The sequence below is a fragment of the Rana temporaria genome, chromosome 3 (genome assembly GCF_905171775.1).
Source record: "Rana temporaria chromosome 3, aRanTem1.1, whole genome shotgun sequence".
Lineage (NCBI taxonomy): Eukaryota > Metazoa > Chordata > Amphibia > Anura > Ranidae > Rana > Rana temporaria.
The window spans coordinates 191,809,168-191,836,056 of record NC_053491.1 but is presented as its reverse complement, the minus strand read 5'-3'; the positions used below and the strand labels follow the sequence as shown (position 1 = coordinate 191,836,056).

The 26,889-nt window shown below is 38.5% G+C and overlaps 1 protein-coding gene across 2 annotated transcripts in view; it reads right to left on the bottom strand.

Annotated features, from left to right (window-relative positions):
- PTPRB (protein tyrosine phosphatase receptor type B) overlaps positions 1–26,889 on the bottom strand; it is a 176,098-nt gene that overhangs the window by 47,427 nt on the left and 101,782 nt on the right. For both annotated transcript variants that reach the window (XM_040344003.1, XM_040344004.1), the window contains 11 exons: positions 20,699–20,965; positions 17,245–17,508; positions 15,437–15,700; positions 15,076–15,339; positions 12,296–12,559; positions 10,496–10,765; positions 9,207–9,470; positions 6,976–7,239; positions 3,920–4,201; positions 2,054–2,332; positions 1,382–1,531 (listed from right to left, as the gene is read on the bottom strand). In XM_040344003.1, the coding sequence (XP_040199937.1) occupies positions 1,382–1,531; positions 2,054–2,332; positions 3,920–4,201; positions 6,976–7,239; positions 9,207–9,470; positions 10,496–10,765; positions 12,296–12,559; positions 15,076–15,339; positions 15,437–15,700; positions 17,245–17,508; positions 20,699–20,965 (2,832 nt within the window). The remainder of the gene's footprint in view (positions 1–1,381; positions 1,532–2,053; positions 2,333–3,919; positions 4,202–6,975; positions 7,240–9,206; positions 9,471–10,495; positions 10,766–12,295; positions 12,560–15,075; positions 15,340–15,436; positions 15,701–17,244; positions 17,509–20,698; positions 20,966–26,889) is intronic.

Genomic DNA, 26,889 nt, shown 5'->3' with positions numbered 1-26,889 from the left:
TGAGAATTTTGCAAAGTCTGAATCATATGTAGGTCTATTGTTCTACAATTTGAGGTTTATTTACTAAATGAATAGATTACTTAGCAAAATGAATGATCATTTTGAAAAACATTTTTGAAAAGCAATTATAATTAGCTTAGTAATTCAATTAAAAACGCGTTCACTTCCATTATCCAATTATGCAAAAAATGCTGCTCTTTTTTTTTCCCTTGAACATTATTAGGTATTCAAAGTTAACAAAAATATGGTTAAATGTTTATTAACCTAAGCAAATATTTACCTTTTTACGTCTAGGTTCATATTACAGCAATCCAATTTTGATCCAATTTTCAGTGTGACTCTATAGTGCGACTTGGTTTAATTTTGAATGTGGTTTGCATATACTATATTCCGTTCACTCTACTAATTATATTCAAAATACTAACAACAACTTACAAAGCCATCCACAACTCGGCTCCCAGCTACATCACTAACCTAGTCTCAAAATACCAACCTAATCGTTCTCTTCGTTCCTCCCAAGGCCTCCTGCTCTCTAGCTTCCTTGTCACCTCCTCCCATGCCTGTCTTCAGGACTTTTTTCAGAGCCTCTCCCATCCTACAGAACTCCCTACCCCAATCTTTACGATTATATCCTACTCTGTTTGCTTTTAGACCATCCCTGAAAACCCTCCTCTTCAGAGAAGCCTATCCTGCCCACACCTAACAACTGTACTTTAATTTTCTCCATCAGCTCATCCCCTACAGTTATTACCTTTTGTGTCACTTGACCTTCCCTCCTAGATTGTAAACTCTAATGAGCAGGGCCCTCTGATCCCTCCTGTATTGAATTGTTTTGTAACTGTACTGTCTGCCCTCATGTTGTAAAGCACTGCGCAAACTGTTGGTGTTATATAAATCCTGTATTATAATAATAATACTATAGGACCAAAAGTGCGCTGCAATCCCACCAAAGTAGTACAGGAACCTTTTCCAAAATCGCGTTGTGTTTAGTTGCATTGATGTGAACGGGCACAAATAAAAACAATGTAATTTCCATTGTCGTGTGATTCTGTGTGACTGAAATTGCACTAGTGTGAACCAGGCCCAAATGAACATCCATTACTATTTTGGAATCAACATTTTTTCTGAGTCTGGATACTTTTAACACCCCTATACCATTGCATATTGCTAAGTTAGGCCCATTTCTAAGCACTGATCTAAATTCCAGAAGAAAATTGTTTCCAATCATGAGTCACGACTAAGTGAACCAGATATCTTTGACAAATGCATAAATAAAACAGACAAGACTGAAAGTTATATTTAGAGTATCACTTGAAGATCACGTATGAATTGTTTTGCAAAAGGCATGAGAATTAAACATCTGTATTAGATAGAGGTTTACCATCTGCTTCTGACACAATCACAGTGAAGTATTTGACAGCTCCATTGGTGTCACTGAACCAGCTGCAATTAAAACTGAAGTGAATTGATGACTTGCTAATAAAAGTATCTATTTTATTCACTCTAATATGTACAGGTGGTGTCGGAGGTCCTAGAAGAAAAGACAAAAAAAATAAAAAATCTTTTAGTTCAGAATTACTAAACTAGTGGCAGACTTTTTGTATTGCCAAATTCTATGTACACACAGTCTGAATTTTACAGCATATATGGTTTTTATTTTATGTATATAATATATGCTCTGACAAAGCTTTGCTTAATGTAGGGGCTTTTATGGTGCAAGAAATTGCATTGCAGAATTAAATTCATATGTTGTATATCAAAAAGCACATTCAATATAGAGAACAGCAAACAGGCACATAAATATATGTCTTCCCATAGTGAATGTATATGTGAATGGCTTTTTAGTAGTTTATATAGACGTTTTATTAGAACAGAACCAGAACAAGTGTTCTCTATTACAGCTGGGTGTATTACATGCAATGACTCGACATTAACTATAGGTGTATGCAAAGTGTATTTTAACAACAAATATGGCCTCCATATAATGTAACACTGTACCTGGTTTTATTTTTGTTCTATATGAATTTAGTTGTTTTCAGATCACAATACTTACGATCAATCATAGTTATTGTGCTCTCCTCCACCATCTGGCTGATCATGTCTGCCGAGTGCACTTTGATGGACACTATGTATCTTTTGTGTGGTTCAAGGTGCATGATTGTGAGTGTTGACCTTTGTTTTTCAATTATTTTTGAGTATTCCACCACATCAGATCCATTCTTTTTGTACTCTATGCTATATGCATCGAAATCAGAATCTGGGGGTGTCCATGAACAGGCGATGGCAGTGGAATTCTGAGGCCGGCAATGAAGATGTTGTATCTTGTCAGGTTCTATGAAGAAATGTATTTGTTGTGATTATTGAATAATATGGTTCCACTATCAAATCACATACCTGTTTACATTTTTGTGGTCACACAGTTTCACATAGCTTAAATAATATAAATAAGTGTTTTCAACATTTACTGAATTGTTGATCCAGTAACTTCTCCCTCAATGCTTGCAAAAGTTATGTTCTAAGATCACCTTACTGCTACACAATAGGGTTGATTTACTACAGGCAGATGGATGTTCACTTTGTAAGGGAATTTTAACATTGCCAGGAAATTTACCTTTACCTAGGCAAATTAGGCAAAGTTCTATTTACTTCCATCATCCAATCATGTACAAGCAAATATATTTTTCTAAAATGTTCCTTGCACATGATTGGGCATTCCTTGCATAGTGACTTTTCACGGCATTCACTAAGATAAGAGAAAATTCCCTTGCACAGTGAACAGCCTATTTGACTTTAGTACATCACTTTTTGGTTACTTTATTCCCTCCTCAGCATAGTTTTTACGTTCTCTCTGATCCTCAAGGTCTGCACCATACTGGTAACTGAGAAAGTGCAGTGTATGGAAGTCAATACACTCATATATTCCCAAGAAGATGGCCCACAGGCTTGAAACAGCTGTATGCAGTATGAAACTACCGTATTTATCGGCGTATAACATGCACAGGCGTATAACACGCACCCTAACTTTATGAGGGAAGTTTCAGGGAAAAAACTTTCCACGACCCCCTGCGTATAACACGCAGGCACAGTTTACCCTCTATTTCCGGGTAAAAAAGTGAGTGTTATACGCCAATAAATACAGTAATTGCTTTATAATAGTAGGCTGTATATTATACAGTATGTTTTTGAAAGTACAGCTAGCCAATGGGGCAAAAAGGAATGATTTGCATCTCTTTGCCCACTATCCTCAAATGAGGATGAGGAATAGGTAGGATATGTGGTTGAAAAAGACACACACACACACACACACATATATATATATATATATATATATATATATATATATATATATATATATATATATATAAAAATGTATCATGGCCTCAATGATTTGTTATTTCTGAATAAGTCCACCTATTGTACTCTTTTAAACCTCAATACAAGTGCCAAGATAAATATAGAGGCATTGTATACTTTCACAGCATCCATAGGTCTTAATTCATTCATGCTCAAATCTGAGCATATTTCTTGGGTAAACTCATCCAATTTTAATTTAACATGCCCTTAAATCTTAAAATATGATGTGTTATATAAAATTGCATCTAGGAAACAATATTCCCATAAAAAACACTTCATTTCAAAGTGACTAAAATAACAGCTTGATTGTTTTTGCTGTTCTAAGATGATCTCTCAATTATCAGGAACCATATGCAAACACTACTTCAGTTTTTATAATTATTCAAATGCATAACATCAAACCTAATAGAGTAAACATAGTCTTGGCCATGGCTTATTCACAGCTTATCTGTGCAGCTGCAATGCCTTCAGGTAAGGAAAAATGCCTTCATATGACTATCTTAAGTGCAAAACACATACATAACAATCATGGTAATTTTATGTACATTTGTTTTATATGACTCACTAGTTCTTACGGAGCCAACAGCCGGCTGACTAAAAGTCTTCTTTACATTTCCACTGACACTTTTCACACTGAATTCATATAGACGCCCAGGTTTTAGGCCAGTAACAATTCGTCCATAGGACTTGCCAGTGCTGTAAGGGTTAAATATCACCAGGGGGTCACTAGGTGTCCACTGAAGTTCAAAGTCATCATAGTCAGTCCAGTCTGGAGGGCCTTGCCAATGTATGGACACAGAAGTATTCTTAACATCGGTAAATGACACCAAATTTGGTGCTTGAGGAGCTGGGTAGAGGAAAGCAAAATCAAAAATATTAGTTTCTGTGTCATAAAGCAACATTGCTATTTTCTCATTATCACTGAGTTACAGTGTCTTGAAAAAGTATCAAATAAATCACAAGCTACCATACAGTGCCTTGAAAAAAAGTATTCATACCCCTTGAAATTTTACACATTTTGTCATGTTACAACCATAAACGTACCGTAAATGTATTTTATTGGGATTTTATGTGATAGACCAACACAAAGTGGCACATAATTGTGAAGTGGAGGAAAAATGATAAATGGTTTTAATTTAAAAAAAATAAAAAATATCTGAAAAGTGTGGTGTACGTATGTATTCAGCCCCCTTAACTCTGATGCCCCTAACTAAAATCTAGTGGAACCAATTGCAAAATGGAAAATTTAAAGGGATAATGAATACGTTTTATATGTCATATTGCTTTTAGACTATAATCATCAAAGGCCCCGTACACACGACCAAACATGTATGCTGAAACTGGTCCGCGGACCAGTTTCAGCATACATGTTCGGTCGTGTGTAGGCACGAGCGGGCAGAATTCAAGCAAACATTTGCCCGCCGGGCATTTTCACCAGCGGACAAATATTGCTGGACTTGTTTTAAAACCGTCCGCTGGAATCCTGCCCGCTCGGACATGTATGGTCGTCAGTACAGACCTACCATACATGTCCGAGCGCCCGCCGTCCCTCGCATGCTTCGAATGACTTTGACGCATGCGTGGAAGCATTTAAAAGGCAGGCCCGCCCACTTCACCGCGTCATCGCCGCGGCGACGGCGCGGACACGCCCCGCGTATTGTTTACGCGCGGCCTTCTGTACGATGGTTAGTACAGCCATCGTACAGAAGTCCCCGGGCAGACATGTACGGTGAAAACGGTCCGACGGACCAGTTTCATCGTACATGTTTGCCCGTGTGTACCCGGCCTTAGGCCCCGTACACACGGCCGAGGAACTCGACGTGCCAAACACATCGAGTTCCTCGGCCAGTTCAGCCCTGAAGCCGCTGAGGAGCTCGGCGGGCCGAGAGCTCCCATAGAACAACGAGGAAATAGAGAACATGTTCTCTATTTCCTCGTCGAGCTCCTCGTCGGCTTCCTCGGCGAAATTGTACACACGGCCGGGTTTCTCTGCAGAATTCAGCCAGAAACTCGGTCGGAAGCTGAATTCTGCCGAGGAAACTGGTCGTGTGTACGGGGCTTAAGAGTTACTAATCCAATAATACTCATTAATTTGAAGAAAGAAGTTCAATAACTCCTGCAGAGTTAAAATGTTCCAACTAAGTAAACAATTTCCTTGATATAATTTGACTTTAATAGTGACCAAACTGTATGTAATACATTACTTTAATTGTGGAGTTAGGTTGAGCATATGCCTAAAGAATATGAGGTGCTTTATAGGTTACAGGACCAGCAAGTGTTTTTTTTAAATTCTTTAATTAAAGTACAAATACTGATAATATTACAATGCAAACGGATAGTGCAAATAAACAATATGTTTTGAGTAAAGAGACATTTCATTCAGAAGTGCAATAATTCGATTTGTTATGTGTCTGTGCCCTTATAAGGCCAGCAGGTATTTGACTCAAAAAGTTTATGATTCCTTACTATGAATAAAAGGCTATGATGCCTATAATCCATAGGGAGGCCATACATGATTGGATGTGGATGGGGGAATCCTCCTCCCGCAGTGCATTTGTATTCTGCCAATGATCGGTGTTGCCTGCGATAGCTGGTGGCACTGATTGTTCGGGAAAAACCCAGCAGGCTGGTTGTACGCAAGTCAATCGATAGATCAACTTGTGTACAACCAGCTATCCCATACATGGATGGAAATTTGGACTGTCCCTGCTGAGTCACCCTAATTTTGATCCATGTATGGCTGACCCTCGATTTTCCACTGATGACAAACTTCAACTGAGGAGCTAGGTGGAAAATTGTCCGCCAAACAATGTCTGCATCCACTCAGATAGTCACTCTTTAGGTATGTCGACAGTCTAACTACAATAGCGAGGATGTAAATACAGCTTAGATGTAGAAATCTATGCCTGTATGGCTAGCCTTGGGCCAGATTAAATATTTTCTATTGAAGAGCAATTCAGCTTTCAGTTGCAATTTTTTTTGTCAGTTGAAGGCCTTAGCTCAGCAATGTGCAACATGTAAAACGATAAATACAGTGATGCCATGCAGGTATGTTTGAAATTTAGTTTTTGTCAATATGAAGTAGTTTTATGGCAACATAGCACCATTATCAGGGTAGAGATGGGCAAGTTATGAAATCTATGCTCCGTAGTGGGACCCATTTCTTGATCTGCTTGCCAAATATTTGGTATGCTGAGAGTGAACCAACTCAATACATAGCAAGTTGTGTGCTACCTGAACCAGTTTGATTATCTCTTAATAAAAAATGTGTATACACAGCTTAGCTCACACAGGCAACATGTGGCTAAACTTGTATGTAACTCTGAGCCCTGGTTTGAAATATCGCTGTAGACACTACCCGTGTGGATTTTTTTTATCATCTCCACATATTTTTGTGTTTTTCTTCTAGCATCCTTACACAATTTAAAAACATACAGGTAGGTAGGATTGGCTTCCTCCCAGATATGTGTGTGTGTGTGTGTATGTGTGTGTGTAGGTCCTTGAATTACAGAGGACAGGTATATATGTGAGCTGTTCTATATACAGGTATATGTATTGGTGGTAAATAACATTTCAAGAAAATAAATATATAGAATAATATAACAATTATGTAAGAAGTACCTGTTCTTGCATCTGCTGTAGCCTTATTAGACAAATCACCGCTGTGAGTCACTATCACCAATTTGTATATTCTCCCAGGAACCAGCTTTTGAAAATGATATTCACTAAGGTCAGTGCCTTGTAACTTTTCTTTCTGAGTGCCGTTAGGATTATGCAGTATAAGTTCATACACAGCCACATCTCCTAAAGCTAGATTCCATGTAAACCACAGGCTATCAGACGTATTTCTGTTTGATGCTTGAAGAGATGTTACAGGGGCTGGAACTGGTAAGAAAAACATCATAAATAGAATGTGTGTAGGACAAAGTATTCATATAAAGGTTTTCTTTTTTGTCTTTTGGTATTTTAATATTCAATCTGTTCAAGAACTGAAGACATTTTTATTTATATAAAAATTTACTTTTTCCGAAAGCGTATTTTTTGCCATAATTATTAAGTAATTATTAAGTCATTTTGGCATGAAACATATAATAATAAAAGTTGCCAACTGATCTTACAATTGATATTCAGTTCAAATTCACTGAACTGTGAAAATATTTATAAATGTGGCCCGCGGAGCTAGCTCATGTGGCCTGTGGCCTCCTGCTCTGGAATGGCGGGTTGGCAAGCCCAAATAGCAGGTTGCCGACCCGCCATACCGCAGCATCAGTGTTGTGAATGAAGCTGGTGGTAGAGGAAGAAAGCGGCTGCGGTGCAGAGCCCCATAAGTCGATGCTTCCTCTACAGCGCCGGATTTTGCCATAGGCGGAGTCTATGGCAAAGTTCAGCTAACCCGCAGGATAGACACAGGTACACTAAGCTGCACCCGCGATGTGGGTAAACCACAGCACATCAGTGTGAAAGCAGTCTTAGGCCCTTTTCACACGATCAGCCCGAACAAAGGGGACCCTTGCTCTTTAAAAGATTGGGCACCCCTGCTCTAGACTCTAAATGCAGTACTGTAGCTGTTTATGTCTTTTTTTTTGTTTTTGAAATGCTTCTGCCTATAGCAGAAATAAAGTCTGTCTTTAAATTTTACAAAGCAGTTAAAACAAGCTCAAGACCTGTATAAGGTGCAAATGAAATACATTTTTAAAATCACAGTTAGGTATTTGATCAGTTCAACATTTCTGTACCAACATGTTGTGATGTGGTATGAATTGGCATAAGAAGTTGAGTATTGGCCCAGTAGTTTAGGTGATCCTTAAATATCACTTGATAGATCAGGTGATGGTTTAGCCTTTGATGTTAATAGATAAGTAGACTTTGAAGCTGATTTACTAAGGGCGTTGATAATGTTTACTTTTACATTTTTGGGAATATCCACGTCAGTTATCCAGTTATATGAAAATTAAAATTAAAAATTAAAATTAATTTATTTTCCTTTGGACACCCAATTATGTGCAGATGAAATAAATAAACGTGATTTTTCTGTTTATAAGAATAGATAAATGAAATTAATATTCACACAATTAACTAGTTAAAATTACTTAATTCCTTAAGTAAACCAGCCTTCTAGTGGCAGGATTAGGGATAAGGTTATGGAATAAATAATATTATAGCAATTTTATCCTTGTTCAGAATATGTCATGGTTCATACTGGTGTGTTTTCCTACTAGGACAGGAAGTGATGGGAAATGACAATGGTGACACAAACTTTAACAAAACCCTTTTTATTGTATTATGGGAAAATGGGGGTTAAAACCTATGCCAGGGTTGTATTACTTTATGTGCCTTCTTTTTCTGGTGAAAATATTTCCCCTTATTTCTTGAATTTCTGTCACAGTTATGGGAATTGAGGTGAGATTTCCTTCAAAGGGGTCATGAAGAGCAATAATTAAACTTAAAAGTAGCTATGCTTACCAGGTCCATTAAAAAAATAGTTTTGCCTGGAGTTATACGTTAAGGTATAAGGGGCTATTTTTAAGGGTTAATTTAGATATTAGACTGAAAGTTAGAAACAATTTAGGTGTTGCATTTGGACGGATAATATCGTTTGGTGTGAAGGTAAGGATAACTGGTAGTAATTGGTGTTATCATTGATGATCACAACAAAATGTTATCTTTGCATCTAACGTTCATTGGACAAAAGCCTGGCATATAGTTTGAAGCACTGAACATGAAAATGCCTGATTCCCCCCTATTATTTAATTTCTGTATTTTATTCCTGGTAATTTTTTGATGTGCTACGTAACTAAATAAGGAAAGCTAATACATGCATGTCCTGGCATACAATTATGATTAATCATTACCTGTCCTCCCGTGGACTGAAGACTCATTAGTCAGAGATCCACTATGAGTAACTATGACCATTTTGTAAAGGCGACCTGGCAGCAGTCCCTGGAATGAGCAGTGTTGTAGAACTTGGTTTCCAGACTTCCTGTCATGCAATGTATTGTCTGGGTTGTACAGGAAAATATCATAAGAGTCCAGTTCTCCCTCTGAGCTTGTCCACGTGAATGACAAACTGTCTGTGCTGTTCCCTGTGATCTTTAGATTGGTCACGGCAGCCGGGACTGAAAAACACATTAATAAAAGTAACAAATGTGAAATTAAGGCCAACATACTTGAAGCAGCACTAAACTGAAGTTATACCAGCTAGAATATTCACCTGTGAGGATCTTATATCAATATCACAGAAAAATCAATGACAGCTTCTTAAAACATCTAATGGTTCAGAAGGCAAAACGACTACAGTATAGTGCAACTAGTAATGTTTATGTGCAAAGTTATTTTATTTCTAGCAACTTAATTTCAATTAACTTGAGTCAAATCAAAGAAATGTGAATGCCATTGTCACGGTATAATGCGTTTTATAAAGCTGAACTCTGAGCAGGATGCTAAATAAATAAATGAAATACATAAATGGGAGCTGTTTTCCCTACCAAATTATACCCATCCTAAAGTGTTATACATCCCTGCTACACTACACTACAGCCAGGCTGATAACCTGACTTTCTCTACTAGTTCACCTCACTTCCCCCAGCCTATAATTGGACCTGTAATTAGACAAATGAAGAGCAGCATTTAACTGATGAGGTCATCATTCTGCTCTATCTTGTCATCTTCTTTGCTAACACATGTACATTCAGCACATCTGCTTGGCTCAGAGCTCAAATCCTCGATCTCTACTCTATAATATAATTACAGAAGGTTAATGTCAAGCCAATTTAGGTACTTACAATATCTGCATTTAAATACATTTTTTTTTTTATAATGAGCACATATTTGCATGCAATGGTGTTTTTTACATCTGCCTGAAAGTCATGATTAAATAGGCCTAATAGAAGGTTAGTTAGTAAGTTAACAGAGAAATAGGATTTGTTTCAACTTGGTTGGTGATTAATTGCTTTTGGCTAATGCGTATTTATATTATGTTAAAAAACAAACAGTTTAGACAGCCTCTGGCAGTCCTAATTATATGTACAAATGTTGTGATGAATTATTAGACTTGCACACTCTGAATGAGTCTGCATTGTTTTCTTCTAAACTGTTCAAGTCTGTAGGTGAAGCATATAGCCCTTGCCAAACATCTGTTTACCTGTTCTTCCTGCTGTTTCTTCTGCTGTGCTGAAAAGACCGCCGCTGACTGTGAACACTCGGATCTTGTACATTTTTCCTGGAACAAGCTCTTCAAACTTATAGGATTTGGTATTAGCTGGCACAGATTTGTTATTTATTAAAACGCCTTTATCAGTAAGAAGAAGGAGATCATATCTGTCTGCAATGCCTGGTGCACTCTGCCAGCTTGCCATCAGCAAGTAACTATTGTATACATTTTCGACTGCCAGTCTGTGAACTGTGGCTGGTACTGGAAAATAAAGAAACACCTGCATGTCACATTGAATTCACTATCGGTACATTTTAATACAAAAATTAGAATAGCATAGGGGAATACATCTAGCTGTAAAGTAGCTTAAATAAATAAATGTAGTAAATAAAAAAAGGTACAAGAAAAACTTGCCTAAAAAGATCAACACTTTTATTTCTATATGGTAATGCCTGTATATACTGTATATAAATAAACATATATTGTTTTACAGTTTATCATGTTGGAGAACTTGGCATCTAGAAATTATCAGATTGGTTTACCCAACTGAGATTTGATTGCGACAAAACACATTTGCAGGTTCCACCAAAACTGAGATTTGATCTAGATCAAACACATTTTCAGGCACTGTAATCCACTATTCATAGTAATCCCATGAGCCCCTTGTAAATTGTCCTGATAAAGTGAGTCTTTGGACCATTTTCCCATTAACCTCCGCTAATAGGAATTTGCAATATAAATGGATGACATAAGTACAATTTCTAATCAGTTAATCATAATTACATAATATAGCCAATAGGAACTACAAGCATAAAACACTTTTAGGTACACAATAGGGTGTATTTACTAAAGCTGGAAAGTGAAAAATCAGACTCACTTCTACATAGAAACCCATGAGCTTCCAGGTTTTATTACCAAAGCTTAATTAAACAAGCTGGGGTTAGAATCTCATTGGTTTCTATACAGAAGTGAGCCAGGTTTTGCACTTCCCGGCTTTAGTCAATAAACCCCATTGTGTACTTAAAAGTGTGTAATGCCTGTAGTTATGCTTCCAGATGGTTAAGGGATGTAATTATAAATTACATTGAAGGAATCCCACCCAATATTTCCTAAGCTGTCATTACTATGGGTTTTCTCATGGACTTAGTACTCAGTAGGGAAGATTATTAACAAAAAAACACTTTACAAGCGGTACCCGGGTTACAAACAAGATAGGGTCCGTAGGTGTGTTCTTAAGTTGAATCTGTTTGTAAGTCGGAACAGGTATATTTTTTAACTGTAGCTCCAGCCAAAAAACGATTTTTACGCTTTTTGGCTAGCATACGAAAGTGTTATATCCCCTGTAATGTTTGTTTTGTTGTCTGTGCCCCTGTTCAGAAGATTTCACCTCACTTTCTGTCCTAATGACAATTGGATTTTGAAAAATTTTGGTTGTTGTGGAAACAAGTCTTGGTTATAAAGCTTCAGTGGAGGCACTTTTTTCCCATAAAAACTCTTACAGGAGTGAATTTCCCTTCCTAGGGGTAGATTTCTTCTCACTTCCTGTTGTCTCCCTCTGTTTGTATGTAGGAGTCGTTTGTAAGTCAGATGTTTGTAACTAGGGGTTTTTAAGCATCCTACTAAATATTTAATTGTATATTGTTTTGAGTATAATACATTTTAAACATGTGTTTCATCATCAGTTTTGTCTATATTGCTGTATGTTACGTATATTAAATTGTGACTTGTTTTTTTGTGGTAAGTGCCTATTATCAATACAGACTTCTTGTAAAACAAAATGCTTGATCTTACTTGTTCTTCCAAATGCTGTCAAGTTTTTATGTAAACCTCCACTGTTAGTCTGTACAACAATTCTGTATTGCTCTCCAGGGTCAAGATTGTTGAAGGTGTGTTCATAGATGTGCTTGGATATAGTGTGAGACTCTATCTGGTAGTTCTGGCAGAAGATGGTCACAGTATAAGAATCAACATCTCCACCTCCAGGAGTCCAGTTTACTTTCAGGCTGTTTGTTGTTCCATGTGGTGAAATGTGAATGCTCTTTACAGCACTTGGAACTAGGATAAAGCAAAAAAAAAAAAACATTTGGGTAATTACAACCCACAATTCACAAAAAATAATAGAATTTGAGGATGCATCACTAGATAGATCTTTAGTTTGACCTCATTTAGAATACTGGGGTTGATTTACTAGGACTGGAGAGTGCAAAATCTGATACAGCTGTGCATGGTAGCCAATCAGCTTCTAACTTCAGCTTGTTCAATTAAGCTTTGACTATAAAACCTGGAAGCTGATTGGTTTCTATGCAGACCTGCATTAGATTTTGCACTCTTCAGTTTTAGTGAATCAACCTCACTGTGTCCATTTCTGAAGACCACTTATAAAAAATATTGATGAGATAGAAAAAGTCCAGAGAAAGGCAACAAAAATGGTGAAAGGTCTGAGGGATAAAATATATCAGGAGAGACTTCAGGAAAATAATATATATATAGTTTGGAGGAAAGAAGGGAAAGGGGAAACATGATTGAAACCTTTACATCCATAAAGGAGGAGAATAAGGTTCGGGAGAGCAGTATTTTCAATATGGGGCCAAGGTCATGAATACCGGACATGACTGAAACTAGAGAGAGTAGCTGATACTTGGAAGAGATATCCAGCAGAGGTAGGGAGTCAGTCAACAGTAATGCCTCATACACACGATCAGTTTTCCCGACAAGAAAAGTGTGATATGAGCTTTTTGTCAGGAATTCCATCCATCTGTATGCTCCATCACACTTTTTCTTTGAGAATTTCTGCCAAGAAAAGATTGAGAGCAGGATCTAAATTTTCAAGACAGGAAAATTTCCTATCGGGAATCGCGGTCGTCTGTATGCAATTACGACGCGAAAAAAACATGCATGCTCAGAATCAAGCAGAAGAGCCGAACTGCCCATTGAACTTCATTGATCTCGGATCGTCGTACGTGCTGTACGTCACTGCGTTCTTGACGTTCAGAATTTCAGACAAGATTTGTGTGACCGTGTGTATGCAAGACAAGTTTTAGTCGTTTTCCTGCTAAAAAAAAAACAGTTTCCTGTCGGAAAAACTGATCGTGTGTACAGGGCATAAGTGAACTCAAACGTGGTAGGGATAAACATAGATCTCTACTCAGACATTAAAAAACAAACAAAAACATTTTAAAATAAAATCATATTCAATATAAACAAAAATAAATTGGGCAGACTGAATGGAGCACCCTTGGTTTCATCCCTTTGAGAATCATGAAATAGTCTTATTCTAGATGTTTTCATTCATTGTTGTAATTACTTGAGCACACTGATAATAAAAAGCCCAAAACTCCTGGGTGGTGAATGTGGTTGCCATGTTATAAGATAATTATGTCTTTTGATATGAATGTTGAAATAAAATGTTGAATGAAATTTTGAATGCCTCGGTTGTGAGTTGGAAGTTATAGTTTGTAACCCCCACATTTTAGATGCTGATATCGTACAATACATTGGATCCAGATCTTAGACGTGATATGTTGCACCCACACACTGATATGTTATTATACATTATCTCACCTAATCTAGCCTAACAACTAAAGGTCATATCTAGAATATTCATACTATTAATACTTATACATTCATGTTATCTGCATTAGTTCTAATGGTGAAAGTGGGAGATGAAAGCATTTACAGGGCACTACCTGGAAGCATGGCCTCTAATGTAAGGCATGTGTCATTAGACTTTTGTTTGCTTTAACCTGTTTTGCATTCCCATACAAGTCTATAGCAATGCAAAGCCCACTTGAAGCAGGTTGAATGCAGGTCAGAAGCTGGTAAACTAGGGATCAAATGCACCTGAATTCTGAATGATCTCAGAAGGATCCTGAACTGATGTCACACTTATGCCATCAAAATAAGCCCAAAAGGAAGGTGACCCAGACTCTAAGGCCTTGTACACACGATAGGTTAACCAGAGGACAACGGTCTGAAGGACCGTTTTCATCGGTCCAAACCGATCGTGTGAAGACCCCATAGGTGATTTAACCTTAGGTTAAAAAATGGCAACTTGCTTTAAAATTTAACCGATGGATTGCTAACCGATAGGTCAAAACCGATCGTTAGTACGCACAACCATCGGTTAAAAATCCACGCATGCTCAGAATCAAGTCGACGCATGCTTGGAAGCATTGAACTTTTTTCAGCACGTCGTTGTGTTTTACTTCACCGCGTTCTGACACAATCGGTTTTTTAACTGATGGTGTGTACGCACGACGGACCATCAGTCAGCTTCATAGGTTAACCTAGGACAACGGTCCTTCAGACCGTTGTCCTCTGGTTAACCTATCGTGTACGAGGCCTAAGAAGCTCTATTGTCAGGATGAGCTGGAGACAGTAATTAGCATCTTTAATTTTATTTATTTTCTGTACTGATATTTTTCTTTATATCATTTGTTATAGCTTTTCTATTACAGAATCATTGTGTCATTTTGTTGTCAATCTTGTTTTAGTGTCTCTCAATTTACACTATACATTATATAATATATATGGCTGATAATAAGACAAATTGATCTGTAGAAAGTTTCTACCTGTTAATCCCTCCACAAATGTTGATCTCTGTGCATCACCACTGAAGGTGAGCACTACGATTTTGTAGAGACGACCAGGAATGAGAGAGGTGAAACGGTATTCAGTAGCTGTGTTACTCAGTGTAATGGATGGAAGCACCTTCATGTCATTGTATAGGAGCTGAACTTCATAGCGATCAACATCTCCATCAGCGCTTGACCAGGTCACATGGAGCTCCTCACTGCTTCTGCTGGCAAGGGTGAGCTTTTTTACAGCTTCTGGAACTAAGGGACAATTCTATTTACTACATTAACATGGTAATGGAGTCACACAATAATGACATGTTTGTATTGATGTTTAGAAAGATGTCATTATACTTACAGGTCCTGCCATTTGCTCCAGCACTGGCCTCATACTTTCCGCTTTTAGTGCTAACAGTTATGCTGTACAGTCGGCCTGGCACCAGAATTGAGAATTCACATTCATTCTCTGCTTTGGAGACATTTTTGATATTAATAAAGCCATTGTTGTTTTTAATGGTCACTTGGTATTGATCAAAATCTCCAGTGGCTCGTAGCCAAAATGCTTTGAGGTAGTCACTCCTGGCTGCATTGCTCACTGTTAGTCCCTGTACAGCAGAAGGAACTGGAAAAAAAAGTAAAGCAAGATTTATAGTTGTATTTGATGGACTTGTGTCTTTTTTTGACCTAGCTGGCTATGAAATAACAAAATAAATTCAAAAAGATATTACTTTAACATTTTTTGTAGGTGTTGACTTTTAAGTTTTGGTTACCTGTCAGAAGCCCCTCTTTAAGTCTAACGCCCCGTACAAATGATCGGAATTTCCGATGGAAAAAGTCAGATGGACTTTTTCCATCGGATTTTCCGATCGTGTGTAGCCCCATCCGAGTTTTTTCATCGGAAATTCCAATGAATTCCATCAGAGTTTAGATATACTACATGTTCTATTTTTTCGATGGAATTCCTTCGGAACTCCGATGTGATTTGGCCGGGCAAAAGCCCAATCGCGTGTACGCGGCATAAGAGAAGAATTCTGAGTATAAGCTTAAAGGTACGTGTCTATTTTTAGCATATGTATATGCATTGGATAGCCTGCATCCCAATTCTCATCCCATTTTAGTAAACCATTTTTATAAAAAAAGGAAAAAACAAGCAACATTTTTGTATAGGATTTAAATGTATAATTTTGTAAATGTCCAATTTTCTTTGCTTTTTTGTGCAGTATATTTTAGGGATGTGGGTATAGACTTTTAGCTTATTAATTAAGCCCCTATACAGTTTGTGACAATGGTTAAATAAAATAGTATTGTGGAAAGGTGGATTCAAATTTGGCAAGCAGTAGCAATAGTTTTAAAATGCTGCTAATGTTGTTTACATTTCTTGTATAGCAGATCTACAGTATCTTCATTTTCATAATAACATTCGATACAACTTTTACAGAAATGGAAACTCATTTGAAGCATCTGTGAAAACATGAAAGGTGTTTACTGCCCTTAATGGTTATGTATTGCAATTGACTTTCTCCAGTAACATTGAGCGCTTGTCTAAAATATTTATGAATAAGCATGCATATTTCCCTAAAGAGCCAGTAGCAACAAATGCATTATATTATCTGCATGGAGTTTGAATGTTCTCTCTGTGCTTGCGTAGGTTTCCTCCAGGTACTCTGCGTTCTGGTTTCCAGGTATTCTGGTTTCCTCCCTCATTCCAAAGACATGCTGATAGGTTAATTAGCTCCTGTCTAAAATGGCCTTAGTATGTGTATGTATGCAAGTCAGTTAGAGATCTTAGCCTGTAAGATCCTTGAGGGCAAGGATGGAAATGTACAGCATGCACTGTTCAATTTGCTTTTTTTTGTTATAAAAATGCCTGAAAAAATAAAAAATAAAATTACCTCTTCATTTCACCCTATTTTGAAGCCTACGGTTCTAATCAGGTGCTTCCCCGCCACTGTAATTCACGTGCCCAGCGTCCTGGAAGGGGCCGGACTCATGAATAGGGGGCAGCCTGCTATGCATGAATCTATCAATTAACCATATAGGGGGTGGCATGGACAGAGGGGGCAGCGCATGTGCGCCCATAATGCACGGGCCGCCCCCGGTGTAATGTTATAATACTGAGTGTCTTTTTGTGAACCAACAATCTTTAATACAAGTCTTGTCTCTTACCTGTCCACTCTTGGCTGAAAGAATAATTCTCAAACTTTCCGCTGCGGGTGGTCACAGTCACATTGTACAGGCGTCCAGGAGTGAGAGAGCTGAAGGAGCACTCAGTGACAGTTTTAGAGAGTGTAAGTGGTGGAAGAAGAAAACCATGGTGAGATAATGTTACCACATAGGCATCAACATAGCCAACAGCTGGGAGCCAGGATATGCGGAGGTAGGCAGTCTGACCAAAGTTATTAACAGTAACGCCGCTTACACTGGATGGAACTGAAAATCAGTAAGACAAATTTTGATAGTTTTAGCCATCTTTTTTTTATCCACATATACATTTCACATCTTGTTACATATAGAAGTTAATGGGGTAATATTGTGGGTGATATAACATACAGTTGCGTAACTATAGCTATAGCAGCTCATGCAAATGCTATATCAGGGATCTGTAATTAGCGGACCTCCAGCTGTTGCCAAACTATAAGTCCCATCATGCCTCTGCCTCTGGGTGTCATGCTTGATGCTGTCAGAGTCTTGCTATGCCTCATGGGACTTGTAGTTTGGCAACAGCTGGAGGTCCGCTAATTGCATATCCCTGTGCTATATGATAGGAGGGGGCCCCATTAGGAAGGCTGTTAAGGATAACTAAACTGTGAAGTTCCTATGTATAGAAGAAAGGCCGGCAACTCCATGTCCATATCCAAATGTAAACATTTATTGGTACAGGTAAAAAAGATACAAGGGCTGTCGCGTTTCGGCACGCTGTCTTGGTCACTTGGTGCTGTGACCAAGGCGGTGTGCCGAAATGCGTCAGCCCTTGTATCTCTTTACATGTACCAATAAATGTTTACATTTGGATACGGACATGGAGTTGCCGGATTTTCCTATTTTGATTGTTGCCTAAGTGTAGTTTGGAGGACACAACAGCCTGAGCACCCTATAGTGGACTCTAGTTCTATACTCAGGAGACTCCCTTGGTGAGAGCACTGCATTCTTTTTCATTTTTTCTATGTATAGAAGGACTGAAGTCAGACCCTAAGACCATTACTAGTCACAGATCTCCCTGTGCAGTAAGAATCATTTGCTTTTATTGGCCTCCTTCTACTACAGACTGAATTTAACTCTGTATGTCTAATACAGTCAAACGCCCCCAGAGTATCTCTGCTAAAACCTTTTGGGACAGCTAATGTTTGTAGTTCTACAAAAAAGTTTAAAGAAGTGTGTATTAGGGTAATAGAATAATCATTTGCATAAGCATTAAGCATTTTGCCATAATATAAAAAAGCATTGTGGTTTATACTGTATTATTATTGCTACTACAACACTCATTTTTAGCAAAATCACTGCTCCCTAGTATTCTGACTATGCTGACAGCTCTTCTTTTGCTGACTATCCCCAATAAATACAGTACATACTTTATATTATGATCAATGGCTTGTGATGTCACAGTCAACACTGTCAGATATTAACGAAATAGTTAGCATGGGGGCCCCATCAAGTTTTTGTTATGGGGCTCTATTATTCATAGTTATGCTCCTAATAATATATACATTTGCTGCTGCTCATTAGTTACTTTTTTACTTCATTATGAATCAGCTGTTCTCCTCTGCCACTTATTACGGTATGTTGAAAGTGGTACTACAGCATCTATTTCAATATTTAGTAAAGTATTTCCCGTGAGCCTCTGTACTCTCCTGTAATATGTAGTAATCTGTGTTGTCCCCTTCTCCACTTGTGGAATTGTAAGATCACACTTACTACAGCACCCATAGTAATATTCGCCAACATGTGTACTCCATGCTCCTGTAATCTGTAGGGACCACACACATTACAATTTGATTGTACAATCTCCTATATAGGTCACGGGCCTGCTTGATTGAATACAAATTGATTGGATAGTTTAGACACACATGTCCTCATTTTACATAGATTTGGTATGGCTAATTTATAGCACATGTACATGTTCTCTATATTTCATGATTTTAGCCAACATTGCATTTATTCTTTATACTTACTTTCTTAGCATTCCAAGCACTTTAATCAGTATAGAAATATTTTATTGTACATCAATTTATTCTACATCAAGTTCTAGCTGACTGGCTACTATGCTGACCTTCTATCTTTAGTACTCTGTAAATCACTGGCCTGGACCAGGTATGCAGATGGGGAAATCTTACTGAAATCAGAAGTCCTTATCTGCATACTTGTTCTAAGTCAGTGAATTGATGCAAGAGGATCAGCATGACAGCCAGCCAACTAACACTTTTTAACACCCAAAAATGGAACTTCCACTTTTCGGAATCCTCCCCAACTCCAGTGTCACATTTGGCACCTTTCAGGGGATAGAGGGAGCAGATACCTGTCTAATACGGGTATTTGCTCTTCTAGGCATAGGTCGCCTAAGTGACCTACACCACGTCCGGCGCCTACTTCGTCCCCCCGCTGTCTCCTGGGAGATATACAGGTCCCAAAAGATAGCAGGGACCAGTGGGATCGCGCAGCGCGGCTTGTGCATGCACAGTAGGGATCCAGGAAGTGAAGCTGCAAGGCTTCACTTCCTGATTCCCTCACCGAAGATGGCGGCACCTCCACCCGAAAGCGAAGGGACAGATCGGCTTTGGGTGCCGACTTCGCTGGCGCCCAGGACAGGTAAGTGTTGTGATATTAAAAGTTAGCAGCTGCAGTATATTTTTTTTTTTTTTGGCGGAACTCCGCTTTAAAGATGACAAGGCAACTGCATTTTTCATTATTTTCACAGGAAAGGATTCTTCTATAATGAAATGTTGTAAGAATACATTTGCTGATCTCTAATACAGTTTGTGTTTTAAAAACCTCCTTTGCCCTCTGCTGGTCATTGAAGAAACTTCCTACAACTATGATAGTGAGTGAGACTGCACGTTATCACTTATTGCCAAAGCGTTTTGCCGCTACTTGTCCTGTCCATTGTTATAAAGTATTTAGTTATGTCCCTTAAGTACAGGACATAATCACTTATGGGAAGGAAACTGCTTGATTAGGTTCACATAACTATGAACCCCACAAACCTGCTGATCTTGTGTAATTAAACATCCATTCTTGACTTAGGTCTAATTTCCTGTGCATAGCCTTTTCACTTAATCTGTATCCTCTCTCCTCCCTAAAGATCCTCGTAGAAATTGTTTATGTTCTTTTTTCAGTCTGTCGTCTATAATTTCAGGCAGCAGTGCTTAATTGTACAGTTTCCAAAATGTGAGTTTCAATAGTATAAATCTGTAATAATTCAAAAGCACAGACATATACAGATATGTAGATATAGAATTATCTACATTAAAATGGGTAATTTTATTCTTTGCTATTAAAAAGAAAAATGAAATAGATATATTTTGGGGCATACGATTAGTTGATATTAATTTTTATTTATAGCTTGCCATATGACAGATGATCAAATAACTTTTACATACATCAAAATGTTATGTCATTATCGTACCTGTTCTGGCCTCTGCTAGGGCCTGTCTTGATGAAATTCCTCCACTCACAGTTGTCACCACCACAGAGTACAAGCCTCCTGGCTTTAGGGAATGGAACTGATATTTGCTGGTGTCACTGGATACACTCTCATTCTTTATGACAATATTTTCGTGTATCAGCAGGACCTGAAAAGAGTCCACGTCTCCTCGACCTCTAGTCCACTCAGTATACAGGCTGGTAGATGTCCCCATATTTGTTAAATTTAAGTTAAGAACCTGGGAAGGAACTGTATAGGAGATACATGTTCTATTAATATATTCTCAAAGCAGTCTTTTTCATCTATCATTTCTAATTTTTAATCTTTACTTTTCTGATATCACAATACTAAATCCTTCTGATTTACTACAAGCCTTTTTTTTACACTGGCCCTTTTTTAAGTGGTTCTTTCATCCTGATAAGCCGCCATTATAGATGTTCCCAGTTAACATACATGTTTAGGGTCTTGGTAAAAGAAGCAGATATCTGAGGGTGGTCAGATGATTGGGTTTGTATATTCAACTGCCCTTACCATCTATAGCTACCTTGTACACCTTTCAGCTATAATATTATGACCACCCACCCAGCACTGTATCCTGGCCTAGGCCTAGGGCAGCACTTTGCTGGGGGGCAGCATGGAAAGTGTCCCCGCCGACTTGTGCTACACTGTTAGTGTAGTGCCAGTCTTATGGGCCGTCAGGGCTGTCATCAGGGGGGTACAGGCATTTTTGTTTTGCATTACAGACCTGGCCATCCCCCCTCCGTTTTTTTTTTTGTATTACACCTGTAAGGGGCCCGATGGTCCCCAGGCCCCCCCGCTTACACTTATTATCTTGTGTCAGGAGAGAAGAGAATACACTGTTTTTTTTTCCGTTAGCACCCCCTCCCCCGGTTTTCTGCTCCAGGGGGGCCCTGCCTAAAGCTGTGTAAGGGGCCCCAAAATTTGTGATGGCTGCCATCTGAGTCGGACAGGGCTGAGAGGCAAATTAGTCCAGCGCCCCCATAAAGTGGCCGCACTGCCCCTGTCAGTTTATTTTTTACCATCAATGTCCAAGTGCAGAAATATCTGTTCACTTCCTGCCCCATAGCCAAATAGGAAGTGAGAGGAAATCCCTGCAAATTAAGGGAATCCATTGCCCTCCCAGGCCCTCAAAACTAGGGTCCCCACTCGAAAAGTGGGGCGGGTCTAGGGTGGGACTTAAACAGAAAGGGGTGTGGCCTTGACAGGAAGGGTCATATTTAAATTAGGGGGTGCATGAGTTTAGTCAGGCCTAGGGCAGCACAAAACCTAAATACACCACTGCACCCACCATAACCCATCAAGGCATGGGCTCCACTAGACCTCTGAAGGTATGCTGTGCGCCCCCGCTGTGGTTGCAATCATTTGATTGCAAACGTGAAGCTCTATTGGCTTCCTTTAGAAAGTCCTCAGGACACAGAGCTCTGCGCCCTGAACACTCCCTCTATAGCATTGTTCATCTAGCCATTACAATTTGGCCCTGACCAGAGTCCCTCAAATCCTTACGCTTGCCCATTTTTTCTTCTTTCAACACTTCAGGGGCAACATGTTCAATTGCTGTCTAATACATCACACCTGCTTTCAGGTGCCAATGTAACTCAGGTGCCATTGTAACAATATAATCAGTGCTATTCACTTTACCTGTCAGTGGTCATAATGTTATGGCTTATGGGTGTATATAACGAAAAACCTCAGCAAGCTCTTTTTGCATTGTAAATGACCACTTAATATCACACAAATAACATTTTAGAACATCAATAGCCAATTTCACGAAATGAAAACACATCTTAAAGTACATGTTCATTCTCCATGTTCTCATTGTATGTAGGAACATAGCCACCCCATCTTGCTTGCTCCCGACGTCGACTTTAGACTATGGCCTATTGGATTTGTAGTATGCATTGAGCTGACCCAACTAATATGAGCTCACGGAGGGCATTACAAGGAGGCAGAAAAACACAGTAATGCCACGTACACAGGATCGGACATACTGACATCAAAACAGTGGACTTTTTTCCGACGGATGTTCGTTCAAACTTGTCTTGCATATGGTCACACAAATGTTGTCCGAAATAGCGAACGTCAAGAATGCTGTGACGTACAACACTATTACGAGACGAGAAAAATTAAGTTCAATGATTCCGAGCATGCGTCGAATTGATTCCGAGCATGCGTAGAATTGTTGTGCGTTGAATTGTGTACACACGGTCAGAAAATCCGAAAGAACTTTTGTTGTCAGAAAAATTGAGAACCAGCAATCAAACATTTGTTGTCAGAAATTCCAACAGCACATGTCCGATGGGGCCTACTACACGGTTTCTGACAACAAGCTCACATAGAACATTTGTTGTCAAAATTCCAACCGTGTGTACAAGAGACAATTTAATGGAAAATAGATTACAGGACCATAAAGTAGTGGATCTGTATGTTTTATTTTTGAAGAGTGACAATATAGTTTAGTGTCACTTTAAAACAAGGCTGGCACTTGCATCAAGTTATTTTGGGTGTTTGTTCTAGATCAGCCCTACCTGCTATATAAAGTAAGATAACATTTTGTATTGAGACAAACATTTCTGCCACTGGGATCTAAAAATATGTTTTTGTCCAGACTGCACTAAGTGGCATTTTTTATCTTTACGTAATCATACGGTATCATTACATGGTAACAATCTGCTCTGCAGTCCTATTTGGTATCACGCTAAAGAAGGAGTGTATGTTCATACATTAATGTTATCAGCCTTTTCCTTCCTGTTTCCCTTAAGCAAATTCCCTGGAGTTTTCCATCCCACCCTTCCTTTTAATTGGTCTGCTTTGCAAGTTTGTATGTATATGTGTTGAAAACTGTAGCTGGTGGCCCACTGTGGAAGTTAAGATACCGTTCTGTCAACATTTATTTCAGTCTCCTATAGAGAAGAGTGAATATTTTAGAAAAACACATTGCTAGCCAGAAAGATGATTGGCTCTTCTGATTCGATCCACTCAAGTTCTAATCAATTTTAATACAGGAATATTTATTAGTATCTACCTGTGATACCCCAACAGCATCATCTATCTGCTATTCTGAAACCAGTTAATGTGCCATTCAGATTTGAGTGGGTGCATTAGGTTGCGTGCCCTAAAAATCTTTTTTTCCTCTCGGCTTTTGAGCTAAAATCAAATGTAGTACCTGTTCTTTTTAGGTTTTGGGAACAAAACACTGTCGTCCCTTGCACTGATGCAGTAGGTGGGTGCTTGGGGAGGGATCTTTTTTTCCTGGGTTGAGTCTGACCTGGTTTACCTAGCCTGTCCTTGGTTGTAAGCAACAGTCTACCTAAGTGCTAAATTCTGCTCATATGGATGGGGCTGCCCTTGTCTAGACAGGGACTAGGGAGTTCTAGGAGCTCCTGGTGATGTGCCCCTGGTGGTGGCTACTCACGGAGACAGAAACACACTATGAGTTTCACTGACTCTAGGTAATAGCACTACTGCCTTTCTTGCACTATGCATTTGGACAGGTTTTTTGGCTCGCCTGTAGCAATTTTTATACTAGTCAAAAGTCCTGCCATGTGTGTTCCACATTTTAATTATTTTTTACTATTCATGCACGAGCACTTGCACTGCATGTGTGGTTTGTTTTCTTTCCAGACGTGTTATTTTTTTCTACGGACTTATAACTCTCTATGGACATTCTCTGTTTCAATAATTTTTAATCACAAAAAATATATAAAATATTGCGCCAAAAATGATAATAGTAAAAGCTGCTAACACAATAATAGGACGAAAATTGTAACAGTGCAAAGATAATAACGTGTAGCACTGAGTGCTGGATGAGATGAGATGACCCCACTCTATAGCATAAAAAATGCTAAATTATAAAGTGTGAAAACCAATAGTGATATGTGCAAATCACTGTACACATACTAAAATATCATGTGTGTGTACGCAACATGAATTCATGAAACACTACTGATCATAGTGGTAAAAAACACAAAAAGAGTAAGTGTAAATAACCAAGAGTGACATAAAAAACCCACTGCAATAAAAGAAATGAATCAAATAATCGCTAAATGGAATATAAAACAAAGTCCAAAGTGAATTGCGCAACATCCGTCACTGTGAAATCATCAATAAGTGTCAAGGTTAACCCCCTTAGCGGTAAACCCGAGCGTGACTCGGGGTTGGTTTTCAATGTTAGGATCGGTAACCACGCTCGGGCTGGACATGCAGAGTGTGCAGCGGCGCGGCTTACCTTCTCGCTGGATCCACAGGCAAGTTACTCACCTTGTCCCTGGATCCAGCGATGCCACCCCGCTGTGTGAGCGAATGGGTCCTCCTCGCTCGATTCACAGTCTTTCGTGTGCCGCCGATCTCCGTTCCCTGCGACGTTACGATGCACGGGGGCGGAGAACGGCGCCAAATTCAAAAAAGTAAACAAACACAATACATACAGTATACTGTAATCTTATAGATTACAGTACTGTATGTAAAAAATACACACCCCCCTTGTCCCTAGTGGTCTGCCCAGTGCCCTACATGTACTTTTATATAATAAAAACTGTTCTTTCTGCCTGCAAACTGTATATTGCCCAAAAGTGTCCCTTTATGTCAAAAATGGTTTTAGATCAGCTAGAAAACAGCGATAATAAATTATAATCACTTGCAGAAATGTGCGATAGCGATTTGTGGGGAAATTCGTCATAAAAAAAAAAAATAATGACAGCGACAATTCTGCAACTGAGCAAATTTCAGTGATTTTGAGTTGCTTACATTATTGAATAATTTTTATTATAATTATATTATTATTTGTTATAATTATTTATAATTATTTATTATATTATAATTTATAATTTTGTTTTTTAAAAAAATGTCATACCCGGGATGCCTACAAGATTCTTGTTTGGTCAGATTTAAGTGAGTTATTCCTAAAAATTACAAATCACCAAATTTCCTTGCAAAATAATTGTACCGCTTTTGGTACGTAATTCCAGACAGAATCATACCGCCAGGGAGGTTAAATGTCACAAATCGGTGTGAAGAAATAATAAATAACTTCAAATGATCTATGTAAGCAGAAGTAGTGTGCTGTTCGGAAACGTCACCAGGGAGTGCCTTCACCTCAGGGCTGGGGGGAGAAATAAATACTCTTACCCTCCAATGTGGACCCAACTCACCCTACAGTGGTGGATCCTCCACATGGTGTAAATCCAAAAAACGGAATTTATTAAAATCTTAAAAAGCTCCACAACTTAAAATATTATAAAAGAATCCAAATGAACAATCCAAAGGTGTGGTATAAGCAGCTAGAGCTAGCGTATGATCCCACGTGTTTCGTCTGAAAAAGACATACCCCAGTTGATGTCTTTTTGAGTCTGGATCAACTGTGGGTATGGAGTTGGGTGTATGGGATTGTATTGTGTTTTTTATTTTGTTTGTTTATTTTTTTTGTGGTTGAACTGGATGGACTTGTGTCTTTTTTCAACCTGACTAACTATGTAACTATGTAACTATTTGGACATAAGCGCAAGCGATCCACCACTGTAGGGCGAGTTGGGTCCACATTGGAGGTAAAGAGTATTTATTTCTCCCCCCAGCCCTAAGGTGAAGACACTCCCTGGTGACGTTTCCGAACAGCACACTACTTCTGCTTACATAGATCATTTGAAGTTATTTATTATTTCTTCACACCGATTTGTGACATTTAACCTTGTCACTTATTGATGATTTCACAGTGACGGATGTCACGGAATTCACTTTGGACTTTGTTTTATATTCCATTAAGTGATTATTTGATTCATTTCTTTTATTGCAGTGTTTTCTTTATGTCACTTGGTTATTTACACTTAATCTTTTTGTGTTGTTTACCACTATGATCAGTAGTGCGTACACACACATGATATTTTAGTATGTGTACAGTGATTTGCACATATCACCATTGGTTTTCACACTTTATAATTTAGCATTTTTTATGCTATAGAGTGGGGTCATCTCATCTCTTCCAACACTCAGCGCTGCACTTTGTTATCAATAATTTTTATACATTTTTAATGGAAGAAAAGGAATACAAAACAATTCGCTTGTGCAATGCTAAGCTGTCAGGAGGTGATAGAAACCAACAATAACATCAACATTGAATGGTCTATTAACTTTTATAGGGGCCATAACTATTCCCCTTCGGG